Source organism: Centruroides vittatus, unplaced genomic scaffold (assembly GCF_030686945.1).
Source record: "Centruroides vittatus isolate TY-2023 unplaced genomic scaffold, ASM3068694v2 scaffold_386, whole genome shotgun sequence".
Taxonomy (NCBI): Eukaryota; Metazoa; Arthropoda; class Arachnida; order Scorpiones; family Buthidae; genus Centruroides; species Centruroides vittatus.
In genome coordinates this window covers 6,994,497-7,010,278 of record NW_027122706.1, presented here as the reverse complement: position 1 = coordinate 7,010,278, position 15,782 = coordinate 6,994,497, and the positions used below count along the sequence as shown (strand labels likewise).

Below are 15,782 nucleotides of genomic sequence, written 5' to 3'. Positions count from 1 at the left end.
AAATATTCAAAATATTATAGCTGAATTTAAATGTATAATTTAGTAAGAAAATGAACAGCTACAAAACAAAAACGGTTTAAGTTTTATTTACGTTTTTCTGTATTATTTATTACTAGCAGGTAGGCCCGGCGTTGCTCGGGCAAAAGTAACGATAGCGAAGATTAAGATTATTACATTATAGTCAACCTTACCCGTTTTCACAGAATGCAAAAATTGGGTTCCCCTGTTTCCAGACTAATTAGAGAATTTTTAGATGGGTCTAAAAATATGTTCGATTTCCCGCAAAAACGAAAAAACCTGCATCTGCGTCTTACACGTCGCTTTCTCTTAACAATTTCATTGTTACTTGACACTTCTATCAACAATGGAAGTGTTAAGCCTTAATCCTGTCCCTCTCCCCCGTGGGGAGGAAATTCGAAAAATCCCTTCTTAGTGTGCATTCTCGTGACGTACCCTAACTGTGTACTGTACCAAATTTCAACTTTCAACTCCTAACCGTTTGGGCTCTGCACTGATTATTATTATTATTATTATTATCAACTCGTCTTGATTATATATATGGATTATCTGAAATGAATTCTTAAGTGGGCTGTTGATGCTGTCGGATTAGCATCGTTTAACTTTACGAATATCAGCATGGATCCTTGTAGTTTTCTGTTTTCCTTATTATGTTCATCCTTCTGCTTGCGATAAAACGCACCAGGCTGACGTTTTGTTCTCCTATCTGACATACCTGAACGTATCTATAACAGTAATAATTCTTTGCTTACATAAACTATATATATATTTCGAATATGTAAGGGGCTGTCCATAAATTACGTCTGTATTTTTCTTGAAATCTTCCCCGATTGTTGAAATCTTCCCTCTCCTCTTCGGAAGTCCAACAAAACTCAACCTTCCTCAAAACCTTTATCACTTTATGGATAATAAAATGCATAAACTGTATAAAATTTAATGAAATAAAACCGATGTCCATTGAAGTTCAATCCTTCCCTTCCTCCCAGTTTGGATGTCATTTGTGGATAGCTTTTAAAAGTTTTGTAACAATTCAAACTTGACTAACACGTGGCTTACACTGAATTGTGAAGATCCTAAAATGGCGCCGAGAATTCGATTGTTTACAAGATCGCTACATCGGGAAATTTCGGAAAGTCAATCGGAGCGAGAACGCGCATCGGGCTATAAACCGGACATCTGTAAAGCATTTCTTCTAAAACAAACACAACGCAGTAATAAACGACGAAGGGAATGTCGCGGTGCTCGTATACAAGAGTCGAGATGTAAACAATTAACAAAAAAGGGGAGAAAGAAGAGAGACAGATGGTCAAGGACACCTGCTAGACCATATGAGCCCGGGATCGTCTCGAAAGGGGGGCAGCCACAGAACGTTTGGCGGATCGGTTCAGCCAGATGTCCGCGAGAGGGGGCAAACAGTGTAAATTATGCGAGTAGCTGTCAACGCCCGGGCGCCGTCCCCGGCCGAACTTGGTTTTCGTCTTGCTTAGAAACAGTAGACTGACCAATCGAGAAAAGGAAAAAGGGACTTGAGACCAATCAAGAGGGGAAGATTCGAGGGAAAATCGTATAAAAACCCCCGAATCAAGGTCAGAAGGGGAGACGACGGAGCTTTCTACCAGGAAGTGGACGACGGTACTCCAACCAGCCACCTACTCCTTCGCCGACTCCCTCGGACTCTCCTACCCGACTGCCCCGGGGCTTTACCGACGACTCCGACAGCATTCTCTGATCGCCGTCATCCAGAGCGCCTTCTGCCGCAGACGATCTAGATCGCATCTTGTATTGTAGGCCTACTTTGTAAGTTTGTTTTGAAACTAAAATAAACGGTTATTGTAAGACACTTGTCATCTTTGCCTCTGCCGCCACCACCCACATACGATCGGTCCCTAGGTTTTTTCTGACGTGCAATTAACTAATTGCCCCCATATGTCGGCAACTTACAGAATTAAAATAAATAAGCACGAAATGAAAATATGTTTTTTATTCTTTATTAGCAAAATTTCTAATCGCTCACGATTTCTTAGCTTAATTTATGATTTATGCATCCGTTGTCATAAAAGTTTGTCTTTCTATTTCTTTCCCAAGACTACAAATATTCAAGTACAAAGTAAACGGTTTCAACTTATTTCTACTTAAGTAGTAGTTCAATAATTAAGAGATTAGGGAATTAGGGATATGAAACCCTGCTGCAAGAGTAAGAATTTTACTTAAACTGAACCATTCTCTAACTGAGAACAATGGGGACTGATTTGCTCCAACCTCTCTTGTCCGACTTGTCATAACTCCCTCCTTCCTTTCCGATGTGGGCGTCATTTATGGAAAGCCCTATGGGAATGGTTGATCTTTTAGGCGCAAATTATCTGAAACTCTGTGATTGGTAGATTTTTAGCACGGGAATTTCTCACTTCGTGAATGGCTGGTAAGAGCGACCGTGTCTATAAAAAACATCATACGTAAAATTTCATTTGTTTCTGTTGCTATTTCTGTTGTTTGTTGCTGTACTGGATCAGAATGGCTACAGTGTCCGTTCAAGTTGTAAATACAACTAATTCGACGCAATGACATTCTCGGAAGACCGCATCAAAGAAGAGTTGCTACGCCACGGCATTTGGTGAAATGAAGCCAACTGCAGTCAGTGTGGCAACCTTCTACGAGCGAAGGGAAGAGAACGATTTCACTGCGGAAAGATAATCCGGAGAAATCGATTTCTCAGTCTCTCAAAACAAACCATCGTGGATTGGTACTCTTTTTACAGAGAAGTATGCATCTACGATGTGTCCTCCCCAACGGAGAAACTCGGAGGAGAAGGCCGGGATGTCAAAATAGATGAGGTGAAATTCAGACGGAGGAAATTCAATAAGGGGAGAATAATCGAAGGTCAAGATCTTCGGGGGTATCGAGAGGGAGTCTTGAAAAATGTTTGTGGTATTGATAGAAACACGCGATAGCCAAACGTTACTTGCGGTCCTCAAGGAGTGGGTGCTTCAGGGGACAACAGTAATCAGTAATTGCTGGAAGGCGTATGATTGTCTTCAAACTGAAGGCTTTCATTACCTGACAGTTAATCAGAAGTATAACTTTGTTGATTCCCAGACGGGCTCCCACACCAACACGATCGAAAGGATGTGGCGGGAGATGCGCGCGAACGTTCCTCTGGTACGGTGTTCGGAAGGAACACATGGTCAGATATTTGGTTGAATATGTTTTTAAAGCCAAATATCCGGACATGGCGGCTCGACTGCACTACTTTAAAGTTTCCTCTGCGAATCTTTACTCCCCGGATTACTAGTTTCGGGGAAGTTGTGCTCGCAGCAGTATACCTTTTAAGGTAAGTGTCTTTATAATATAAGCTGTTGTAATATTTTAATTTTAACTTGTAATTTTAAAAAATTAAAAGTTATTTGGCTTTTTTTCAGTAACATATCACACAAGGAACAGTTATTAATACATGCTTTATTGATGGAGGAAATGCATTTGGTATTCGTATTCGACAGAGGAGTTCTAGCTCATATTTGGCTTTACACTCCAGAAGAAACAGAATGATGATCGCACAGACCGAAGAGTTGGCCTTATAGAAGACGGCCAGCCCGGGAAGATAGAGGAGAGGTCACGACGCGACCAAAGCCGGCCTTATAGGAGACGGCTCTCGCGAGAAAAGGAGATAGAAAGCCTTCCGGGAGGATTTGGGGGGAAGCTGGCCCCTATTCAGGCGTCATCGGCAAAGAGGAAAGCCCGGAAAAACTCCCGCTGCCAGCTCGTCCGAGTGAGGCGCAAACCCCCGATCGAACTTCAGTGTTTAGGGTCTGGTCATCTCCGTTATGAGCGGAAATACATTTCGGGTCTTAATTATGTTTTTAAAGAGTAGAATCACGTGATGTGGAACAAGAAGTCATTACTGATCACTGACGCTTCCAAAATATAGCAGAAAGAATGGATCCTTCTATTTTTTTATTCACTGTAGATATTGTGAAAATTTTTTTATCGTTGTTTTTTTGTGAAAACGCCGGATCCTAAAATAAAAGGTCGGCGTTTTGATCATTTTGAATTTTTATATCTTCAAGTTAATTTACTGTTACTTCTGAGTTGGTCTGTGAAAAGGATAAGAAGAAATAGACTCAAACAATTATATATTTTTATGTAAGTCTTCTATAGCTTCAAATATAATAAATGTTTTGCGTTCCTTAATGCTGTGTTATATTCCTTTCTATTCTCAAACATTTAAACGTTAACAATAATATTAAACTTTTAATATTACTGCTAACGTTTTAATATTAAAAGTTTGATAACACGTTTCTATCAGGGCCGGATCATCGCATAGACAAATGAGACAAATGTCTAGGGCCCGGTTTTTTGAAGGGCCCGGTCAAACTGTCTATTTTGAAAAAATTTGTAAGTAACATAGTTTACTTTTCTGTTGAACAACTGTATATAATAAACAAAAATATATTGCTTTTTATATGGTTATTGTGAATTCTAAAACCTAAGGAAAATATGTTCTTATGTTTTTTCGTGTGGGAGAGAGAGGGGGCCCGGTGAGAAGAAAATGTCTAGGGCCCCAAAGTGGGTTAATCCGGCCCTGGTTTGTATAAAATCTCTTTTTTAAAAAAGTAATTTTCTAGAAAAGATCAATGGGTGAAACACGTTGAAATGGCCCAAAATACTAAAACTTCGAGTGAAATAATTGGAATACCTGAGGAGAGACCCTTGTATAAAAAGGAGGGGATGATGACGATCGAGGCTTTTTCGTCATCGATCGTGAACCCTTCGGTGTGTGTGCATCCAACCATCGCCACTCCTTAACCCTAAATCTGGATTTCTACCTGAAATCAATCTGGATTAGTACGTGAAATCAACTTGGATTAGCACCTGAACTTAACTTGGATTAGCACCTGAACTCAACTTGGATTAGCACCTGAACTCAACTTGGATTAGCACCTGAACTCAACTTGGATTAGCACCTGAACTCAGGCATCTGAACTCTCGTCCTACTAGCTCCTGAACTCGACCTCAGCAAAGATCCTTCATCGAGGACCTACTCGAACTCCAAATATTTGGCGTCGTGCGAAACTTTTGTAAACTTTTTCTCAAGCTGCTAAAATTCCTCTTAACTTCTTATTGAATGTAGCAATAAGCAACCCTGTAAATAGCTTTTATGAATAAACGGGTATTTGTTAAATGAATAACCTTGTGAAGGCACATCTTCTGGAATTCTTCTTCTGTCTCCATTCCGAATCTAAGTTACTACATACACAACCGCTTGTGCGAGAATGAAACGGTTTGTGTCTGTCTGTACAAGACACGGTACCAAGGAGGTACCAACCCTGAGGTCACAGTGGTGTCAGAGTGGGATCTTTTTCGAGAAAAAAAATCTCTACAAATGATAAATAAATAATAAAACAATGGGATCGGTTACTCAAATATTAAAATTAATAAATTCCAAGAAATTTTCTTTAAAAAAACCCTAAGGACATCGGATCGACATCGGAATTAAAAAAGTGAAATTCACTTTTTTAATTCCGATTTCGACAGAGTTTAAAAACAGAGAAAGACCAGTAAATCACTTTCACTATTTCTTACTTTATTTTATCCATATATATTTCGCTTGTCAGCCTCTTCAGTGGATATTACACTATTACATTGCCAGTACTTTTATAATCCATCAAGCTATCCCAGCATGCATCAATACATGCGCCGGTATTTAAATTTATACAATTTACATGTCCTTTAATACAATAATGGTCTATAATACGTCTTTTTACAAGATTTTTTGGTTGGTTGGTTAGTTCTAATTTTTTGGCACAAGAGCCATACAGGCTATGCTGCGCCATGACAAATAGTAAAATTAAACGAAGCTAAATATATATATCACAAAACGTCAATACAACACAAAAACACAAACAAGTGCAAACAAACAGAACAACACAAATATAAATATATAATAAATAAATAAATAAATAAATTAGTTAACTTAAATCTCTCTATTAATATTTATAACTTTCAAAAAGTTCAGTATCTTAACAAGATTTGGCCTCTGGCCCGAAATCTCTCTCAAACTTGCATTTCCGAAATGCTGCTACGACTCTGGTCAAAGGCAACACAGTTGCAAAGTATGTGTTTAACACTTAAAGTACAAATGCAATACTGGCATACTGGCTGGTCATCATCCTTCAAAAGGTATTGATGAGTCAGTCGAATATGTCCAATTCTCAAACGAGTAAGAATGACCTCAGATCTCCTGTCATGAGTTTGCTTATGTGTCCAATTTTCTATCATAGGTTTGATCTCAAGTAGTTTATTGTGGACTTGTGCATTCCACATATTTTGCCATCTCTCTGCTAGTCGTTTTTAACGACTAGCTTCAAGTCACCTCCTTCAATAAGCATTGTATGCTGAGAAGAACTTGCTGACTTTGCAGCTGCATCAGCTTCTTCATTTCCTCTTATACCTACATGGTCTGGGACCCAACAAAATTTTATAGAGAAATTCCTCAAAAGATGGCAAAACAGTTTGCGAATTTTAATCACTATAGAGAGAGAACTAGGTTCATGTGAGATCAAAGCCTGAAGTGCACTAACTGAGTCAGTGTAAATGACACAGCGACGATGACCTTTCCTAATTATATATTTTAAGGCTAGGTAAATAGCCTGCAACTCTGCAGTAAAGATGGAAAAATTCGGTGCAATTTGTTCTGCAACGATCTCATCCTGGCAGACAAAGGCTGAACCAACGTAGTCAACCGATTTCGATCCATCAGTATAAATAGGAATTAAATTCCTGTCGTGGTGTTGAATTTCTGCAAAGTGCTGTCTATAGATGTAGTCCGGGGTGGATTCCTTAGAAAACTGCTTTAAGCTAATGTCAACATTTATCACAGGAGTTGACCAAGGTGATATATTATCGACCTCGGCCTGTGAAATGTTGCTTGTGTCCAGGTCAATCGTGCTGCTTACATTCTCCATTCTTATGTCGAATGAAGGGACACAGCTTGGGAGAGTTGCAAATAGTCTTTTCAGCTGAGTATCTGATACTCTACAATAAACTGAAGGTTTAGCCAGAGATTTCTGTTTAATGTAATAAAACAAAGACAACTGCTCTCTCCTGACAGATAGTGGAGGCTCATAAGCATCTACGTACAAACTTTGGACAGGAGAAGTTCGAAACGCACCAGTGCACAAACGCAATGCTTGATGGTGGATTGGATCCAGTATCCAAAGAGTAGATTCTCGCGCAGAGCCATACACAATACATCCATAATCAAGCTTAGAGCGAACAAGGGCTCTATATATTCTAAGCATTGAACATTTGTCTGCTCTCCAGAATGAGCTGCATAATACCTTTAAAAGGTTTAGAGATTTTAAACATCTACTCTTCAAATTGCGCAAGTGTGGTAAGAACGTCAATTTATGGTCAAACACGACACCCAAAAATTTTGCTTCGTTGACCATTGGGATTTTAACCCCATTTAGGTGAATTTCAAGGTCCAGGTGCAAACCACGCCTTCGGCAAAAGTGGATGCACGAGGTCTTCTCTGCATTAAAAGAAAAACCATTGATCTTGGACCAATTGTCTATCTGATTTAAAGAGGTTTGCAGTTGTCTTTCAATAAAACTCATGTTAGTAGACTGACAGGAGATCTAAAAGTCATCCACATACAGAGAGTGTTTCACACTGGGAGGGAGACACTTAGCTATGCTGTTAATTTTAATTAGGAACAGAGTCACACTAAAAATAGAACCTTGAGGAACACCTTCTTCTTGTGTAAAAAGCCTAGATAAAGTGTTGCCAATCCTAACTTGGAATCTTCGATTCTGCAAGAAGTTTTTTATAAAAATTGGCAAATTACCCCGCAATCCGCAATCCAGATCACGGAGTATCCCGTACCGCCAACAGCGATCATAGGCCTTCTCTATATCAAAAAACACAGACACTAAGTGCTGTCGTCTAATAAACGCTTCGCGTATGGATGTTTCAAGGTTTACTAAATTGTCTGTGGTACTTCTGTTCCTACGGAATCCACTCTGATGTGGAGAAAAGTAGTTCTTTTCCTATAGGAGGAACATCAGGCGTCTGTTTACCATTCTCTCGAAAAGTTTGCACAGACAACTAGTCAAAGAAATTGGTCTGTAATTAGAGGGATTCTTGCGGTCTTTACCTGGTTTGGGTATGGGAATAATAATTGATAGCCTCCAAGAGTCAGGAAAAATATGTTCTGTCCATATTCTGTTAAACAGATTCAGAAGGTTACTAAGGGAATTGTTTGACAGATTTTTTATCATGCTGTAGTGGATTTTATCCGGACCTACAGCAGTATTCCCCGAGCGAGAGATTGCTGTACATAGTTCTATTCTGCTGAATGGCACATTATATTCCTCATTAGATGGGGAGTGGAAGTTTAGATATTGTTTTTCAGTTTGGACTTTATAAGCCTGAAAATCCCTTGTATACATAATATTGCTGGATGAAGACGAAAATGTTTCACCCAACAAATCAGCAATACCTTTTATGTCACTGATTATTGTGCCATTACTTTCCAGCATGGACAGAGAGTGAGAAGCATATTTTCCATTGATTTTATGGATTTTATCCCAGACTGCTTTTGAGCTGGTGGAAGATGTTATGCTAGAAACATACTTCCTCCAAGAATCCCTTTGGCTTTGCCTTCTTATTTTTCTGGCATTAGCCTTTGCTTTCTTAAAAGCAACCAAATTGTTAGCAGTGGGGTATCTTCTGAAAATCCCCCATGCTTTCTTTTGCTTTTTAAATGCTGCCTCGCAATTCTGATCCCACCATGGTTTCGGATGTTTTGGATATCTGGTTGACGTTTTCCCCATTGTTTTTTCGGCTGCCTGAATAATACTGGAAGTGACAACTTCGACTGCATCATTGATATCAGCAGTATTGACCATTTCCTCAGTGACGTTAGCCAAAGAGGAAAATGCAGGCCAATCTGCCGTTTCAAGTTTCCAGCGTGGTGGACGGGCTGTTTCACAGCTTTCTCTGCCTTGGTATTTTAGAAATATTGGGAAGTGGTCACTGGAAAGTGGATTAGATCCAACCTCCCATATAAACGCTGAAAACAGATTTGGGGTTGCTAATGATAGATCAATGGCAGTGAATGTTCTTGTTGGGGCGTGGAAGTATGTCACTTCTCCAGTATTAAATAAATATAGTTGGTGATTACCTATGAATCTTTCAATGGCTCTGCCTCGACGGTTGATATCGTGACTGCCCCACATTGGATTGTGACCATTGAAATCACCAAGTAAAAGGAAAGGAGTTGGCAGCTGTTCAACCAATGCATCCAATTCATCGTCATTGACTCTGACATCTGGTGGCAAGTATATGGAACAAACTGTGACAGTGACGCCCATAGATATTCTGACTGCCACAGCTTGCAGCTCTGTTGTTATTTGTACCGGAAAAGACGGGATGCGGTTTGAAACCAGTACAGCCACACCTCCACTGGCGCGGGTGTGGCTGTCGTCATCTTTACGGTAAAGATCGAATCCTTTTAAAGAAATTCTTTCTCCAGGTTTTAGATGTGTTTCCTGGAGTGCCACGCAGAGAGATGAGGTAGAGTATGTCAGGTGTTTAACGTCAGAGAAGTTGTTGCGGAAACCACGACAGTTCCATTGGATTATTTTATAATCCATTATGTGTTTGAGGTAGCATTCTTTGCGAGGGTATCCCTCTTTAATTTAACAGGGGGTCTCTCTTTTGGAGGTGACTTTGGTTTTGTAACCTCCGAATTAGTCTCTTCATCAGAAAAGTCAGAGAACTCACTCATAGACTGAGTCTCCGACTTTTTAGCTGATTTAGAGAGGGCAACTTTTACTTTTTGCTTGTTAAGTGGGTTTTTATTGGCCTTTTTTGAACCCACATTTCTTGTTATTACCCCTGTTTTAGGTAGGGGTGTCTTGGTCTTCTTGCTCTCCTTTTCTGGTGTTTGGGTAGATGGCAGTATTAAACATTTCGCATGGCGAGTAAAGGATTCACTTGGAGAGACAGAGATATCTGTTTGAACTGCACAAGTGTTTGTGGATTTCAAGACAGCAGCATAGGTCTTCTGCTTCAGTGGTGCACTTGAAGTGACCATGCGACGTGCCTCTGGGTAGGGTAAGTTGTTTACTGTTTTTACACGCTGTATTTCTTTTTCTCTCTGCCATGAAGGGCATTTCCGAGAGTATGCAGGATGGGCATCTTTGCAGTTCACACAGCATGGGGTACTTTTACATTCGGTACTCTCGTGACCTTCAGTCCCACACTGTGCACATACGCTTTTCCCGCGACAGGATGTTTGTGAGTGTCCAAACCGCTGGCATTTGAAACAACGCAGCGGGTTTGGGATATATGGACGAACTGAGCAACGTAGGTATCCTGCTGTAATTGAGGATGGCAATGTTGGCTTGTTGAAAGTAAGTATCAGGTGTTTGGTTGGTATCAACTTGCCATCTCGACGAATGGAAATGCGCCGAACAGCAACGACACCTTGATCTGAAAGACCGATCTGAATGTCTGATTCATCTTCAGACATCAGATCAATTTCAGATATCACACCACGTGATGAGTTTAGGCTTCCGTGTGGTGTGACAGTGACTTCCATTTCTCCCAGAGTCTTTGTTTGCAGAAGTTTTGCCGATTGTTGTGGGGAAGCTGTTTCCACCAGTAAATCTCCCGATCTTAATTTTTGTATTTTTTTCAATTGTCCAATAGTTGATTCAAACAATTTTTGAATCAAGAATGGAGATGCTTTAGATAGAGGTTTTTCTCCAGTCGCATGCACTATTAAGTAAGCAGGGTGGCTGGAGGTCTGGTCTTTGGTCACTTGTTTTGTGGTTTTATGATCCATATTTAAGAATATATATTCAGCTCCTAGTGACCCCACCCACCATGGGGCCCAACAAGGGGATGCCGTCACATGAGAGGATCCCATAGACCGTCACACCAGGGTTTCCCAGGAGCTATACCCTCACAATGCAGTCAAGTAGAGCACACCTTGTCTGACGTGTCTGCCCGGTCTGCATCGATCGGTTGACTCCAGGCCGAGGTCAACAATGACTCAACGACCAGCCGATTGACTCAAACGGAGCCTGATTTGAGCCTCCCGTTTATCCGAAGCAGGGGCCAAAGCAGTGTGTTGGGGACGTTATGTTGCCCCTCAACTACCAGGATCCCCCTTTCCGGCATACGGGACACCACGGCAAACACGTGGGTGGGCGTTCAGATCCCAGGGATGGTAAAGAAAAGTTACTAAACCATCTCTGGGAGGTCCCCTCACCACAGACAGGAACCCACATCGAGGGGCTGTCCAAACTGCTGGCATTTGAAACAACCCAGTGGGTTTGGGATATATGAACAAACTGGGCAACATAGGTATGCTGCTGTAATGAAGGATGACAATGTCGGCTTGTTGAAAGTAAGAATTAGGTGTTTCGTTGGTTTCAACTTGCCATCTCGACAAATGGAAATGTGTCAGACAGCAGCAACACCTTGATCTGACAGTCCGATCTGAATATCTGATTCGTCTTCAGACATCAGATTGATCTCAGATATCACTCCACGTGATGTGTTTAGACTTCCGTGTGGTGTGACTGAAATTCCTAAATCTCCAAGTGCCTTTATTGCCAAAAGCTTTGTTGTTTGTTGAGAGGAAGCTGTTTCTACCAGTAGGTCTTAACCTCAATTTTTGGATTTTTTTCAAATGCCCAATGGTGGATTCAAGCAGTTTTTGTATTAGGAAAGGAAATGCTTTAGACAAGGGTTTGTTACTTGTTGCATGAACTATTAAGTACGCTGGCATACTGGAAATATTTACATTCGTTTTTCTTGTTGGCTCGTCTGAATTTTTGTTTTTTGAGAAATCAATGATTAAAAATCAATTATTCAGCTCCCATTGACCCACCCACCATGAGACCCAACAAGGGGATGCCATCACATGGGAGACTCCCATAGACCATCACACCAAGGTTTCCCAGGAGCTATACCCTCACAATGCAGTCCAGAAAAGCACATCTTGTTTGATGTGTCTGCCCAGTCTGCATCGATCAGTTGATTCCAGGCCGAGGTCAAGAATGATTCAACAACCAGCCGATTGACTCAAATGGAGCCTGATTTGAGCCTCCCATTTATCTGAAGCAGGAGCTAAAGCAGCGTGTTGGGGACGTTATGTTGCCCCTCAACTACCAGGATCCCCCTATCCGGCATAAGGGCCACCACGCACAGCAAACACACAGGTGGGCGTTCAGATCCCAGGGATGGTATAGAAGAGTTACTAAACCATCTCTGGGAGTCCCCTCACCACAGACAGGAACTCACATTGAGGGGTTTAAAGGTGCAAATATAAGGTCAGAATAAGCCATTAATTAATTGCTATGCCAACATCTGATGAAATTCTGTCTATCACTATAGGCCTTGTTGGACTTACAATAATGATTGCTAGAAGTCAATGTGTAACTCTTTAAAAATACTGAGTCAGTTATTTTTTTCACTCGACTCAATGTAACGTGGGTAACACCGATAGCTGTCTCTTTTTTCCCTACATCTATTTTGATTTTTGAAAGAGTTAATCCCTGTGATTTATGTATAGTCATCGAGTATGATAAAGTAAGGGGAAACTGCCTACGAGATCGCAATATACTGCCATCATTCGAAGAGCGTGTTATGGGTATTATTGGAAACCAATGTTTCCTCTAATTTTTTTCTAGATGAGCAGAACATGTACTTCTCTGAGCAAAAAAATTTTTGCTGAGCAGATTCTGAGCAAAAAGTTTTTCTGAGCATATATATATATATATAAAATCTTATTTTTTCCTATAAAAAATTAAAATAACTACAGTAGAGCGTCGATAAGTGGAACCAATTGGGGACTGGGGTCCTTACAGTTAATGATTTGTTCCAGTTTCCGACTTTGTACGAAAAAATACATTAACCTGTCCGATGTTCAAAGTTTTCTCCGTTGCGTGTCGCTTCGTGTTGAATTTTCGTCAATTTTAAGCCTAACGAAAATTTTTATAATAATCATTGAGGCTATCGTATCGTTAAAAATTATTTCTGCATTTTGTACAAACAAAATAAATATATTAAAGAATATAAAAAACATGAAAATTATACTTTAGAAGTAAATTTAGTATCAAAAACATTCGATTCAGCACGACACAGTCCGACTGAAAATCGTTCCACTTACCGACGTTCCACTTATCGACGCTCTACTGTAATTATAAAGTAGAGATTAAAATTCATTTTAAAACATACTTCCATACAAAATATTATCTTTTGTCAATGATTTACTGTATTTTATTGAAATATACGTAGCAATAATCATGTTGCAGACAAAGTGAGAAATAAGTAAACAATGATTCAAATCAGTGTACATGTTCGCCTGCGCGGCACAAATTCTCGTGTGCATCAACAATTTGAACAATGCGCAGCCGCACAGCTTAGAGGGAACATTGTTGGAAACAGATTACCATAGATGAAAGGTCCCTGATAGCTATCGAATTCCACTAAAATAAACACAGGAAGAGCTGGAAGGCGAGCATTAGGAGCATATATAATGTAGCATATAGTTCCTAGTGAACCACTGACAAGACATCCTTGCACCCATAAGTTGACTCTCAGCATGATTCTGGCATTAACTGAGAGATTCAAATACTTGGAGAGACGAAGAGCTGAGTCATCTTTGGACAAAGGCAGGGCAATATCTGGAGTGTTTTCAGATGCTAATGCTTGTAATATCTTGCAATGCATTATAAGCATTCTCCATTCTTAAAATATCTATTTTTTTAACATAAGACAATCTATTGAAGTGTATCGAATGTTTTTCTCTCTCTCTGGATAGGAGAGCAGTGAGATATATCCTCTGCAGTAAAGATGGAAGAATTCAATGCTAACTGTACTGCGAAAGTGAAAGAAGTTTCTTCAATGTGCATGAACCAATGGATATAATTATTCATGAATGATTTGATAATATGAGCTGCTTTAAGCTGATGTCAACATTTATCACAGGAGTTGACCAAGGTGATATATTATCGACCTTGACCTGAGAAATGTTGCCTGTGTCCAGGTCAATTGTGCTGCTTACATTCTCCATTCTTGTGTCAAATGTAGGGACACTACTTGCCATCTGTAGGTACCAAGTGCCATACCAGCATGACACCAGTCAGATATATCCTCTGCAGTAAAGATGGAAGAATTCAGCCAATTGATTCAAATGGAGCAAAAAAACAGATATAATCTATCGAAGTGTATCGAATGTTTTTCTCTCTCTCTAGATAGGAAATAGCAAGAATGAAGTGCACTAACTGAGTCAAGTGTAAATCCCACAGCGATGATGACCTTTCTTAATTACATATTTTAAGGCTAGGTAAATAGCCTGCAGCTCTGCAGTAAAGATGGAAAAATTCAAGTGCTAATTGTACTGTGAAAATGAAGTGCCTGTGTCCAGTATTTCGTGTCTGACCTTGTATTTGGTTATGATTTTTGAACAATCTTGCGGGCAGCAACAGTACAGCTGAACAGTACAGCAACAGTACTGCAGAATCTTAAATGAATAATATTATAAATTCCAGGCAGACAATACAATGAAGTTAGTGAATCTGACTCTGATCTAAGCCATGGTTTGAACATGTCAGATTTTGAATGATGGTGATGTTACTGATGTTGATATTGCTCAATCCTAGGTTCTTAAAACGTCTCTAAATGCAATAGAAACCCGATAGATTAAAAATTCAACCGATTACGATGCTTTTCCTCTGTTATTTAACAGCTTGAAAAGTAGATTTAGATATAATATTCACTTATTACATAGTAAAGTATTTGATGATGTTTAGTTGGTATCAACTTGCCATTTCAACGAATGGAAATGTGTTGGACAGCAGTGACACCTTGATCTGAAAGACCGATCTGGATATCTGGTAACCTCTGTCTCCCAAGGTCTTTGTTGACAAAAGTTCTGCATTGATCGGTTGACTCCAGGCCAAGGTCAAGAATGACTCAACGACCAGTCGATTGACTCAAATGGAGCCTGACTTGAGCCTCCCGTTTATCCAAAGCAGGGGCCGAAGCAGTGTGTTGGGGACGTTATGTTGCCCCTCAACTACCAGGATCCCCTTTCTGGCTTACAGGCCACCACGCACGGCAAACACGTGGTGCTACTTCTGGCTGGAAGAAGCTGATGTATCAGCTACCTGAAGTTGGCCTTTCCGGCTTCCAGAGAAGTGAAATAAATAACTTAAATTCATTTGAGGTAATTGTGATTTATCTGACAAAATGGTTGCTGATTTATATTCAACTGGAAGATTCGTTGAAAAAATATAAGCAAAAAAGAACGCTGCTGGCATATGCTGTTGTATGTCGGTTACTGGACATGGGTGAAAATTACAACACCTATTATTGTCCAGAATATTTCAGAATCCTGTGCAAAATATTTTTTTTAAATGGATTGCTTGGAAACATTTTTATCATTTTATTTCAATTGGATGTCAAACAAAACTCAATTCCCTTCAAAATCTTTATCACTTTATGAATGATAAATACCATAAGTAGAAACAAAATGTATAAGAAATTTTGAAATAAGTATAATAAAATGCATAAACTGTGAAATTTAATGAAATAAATGGCCATCCACTGCATACCCTATAACAATTGTCGGATTTGAAGATTTAATACCACAAAAGACTTCATATTACTGTTGCAACAGTTCAAATCAAAAGATACAAAAGTCCAGAGAGTGCATACTTGAGGACCAAAAAAATAATGTAAAACGG

At 39.8% G+C, this 15,782-nt stretch overlaps 1 protein-coding gene across 1 annotated transcript; it reads right to left on the bottom strand.

Moving 5' to 3' along the window:
• Nucleotides 1-9,563: 9,563 nt before the first annotated feature.
• LOC136988752 (uncharacterized) lies at nucleotides 9,564-11,331 on the bottom strand. The gene has a single exon (XM_067286715.1). The coding sequence runs from the start codon at nucleotides 10,949-10,951 to the stop codon at nucleotides 9,671-9,673; it is 1,281 nt and encodes a 426-aa protein (XP_067142816.1). The 5' UTR covers nucleotides 10,952-11,331; the 3' UTR covers nucleotides 9,564-9,670.
• Between the last annotated feature and the right edge of the window lie 4,451 nt (nucleotides 11,332-15,782).

Bases quoted from the DNA above. Each gene is read 5' to 3' on its own strand.
- LOC136988752 (XM_067286715.1), bottom strand. From the start codon at position 10,951: ATGGGATCCTCTCATGTGACGGCATCCCCTTGTTGGGCCCCATGGTGG.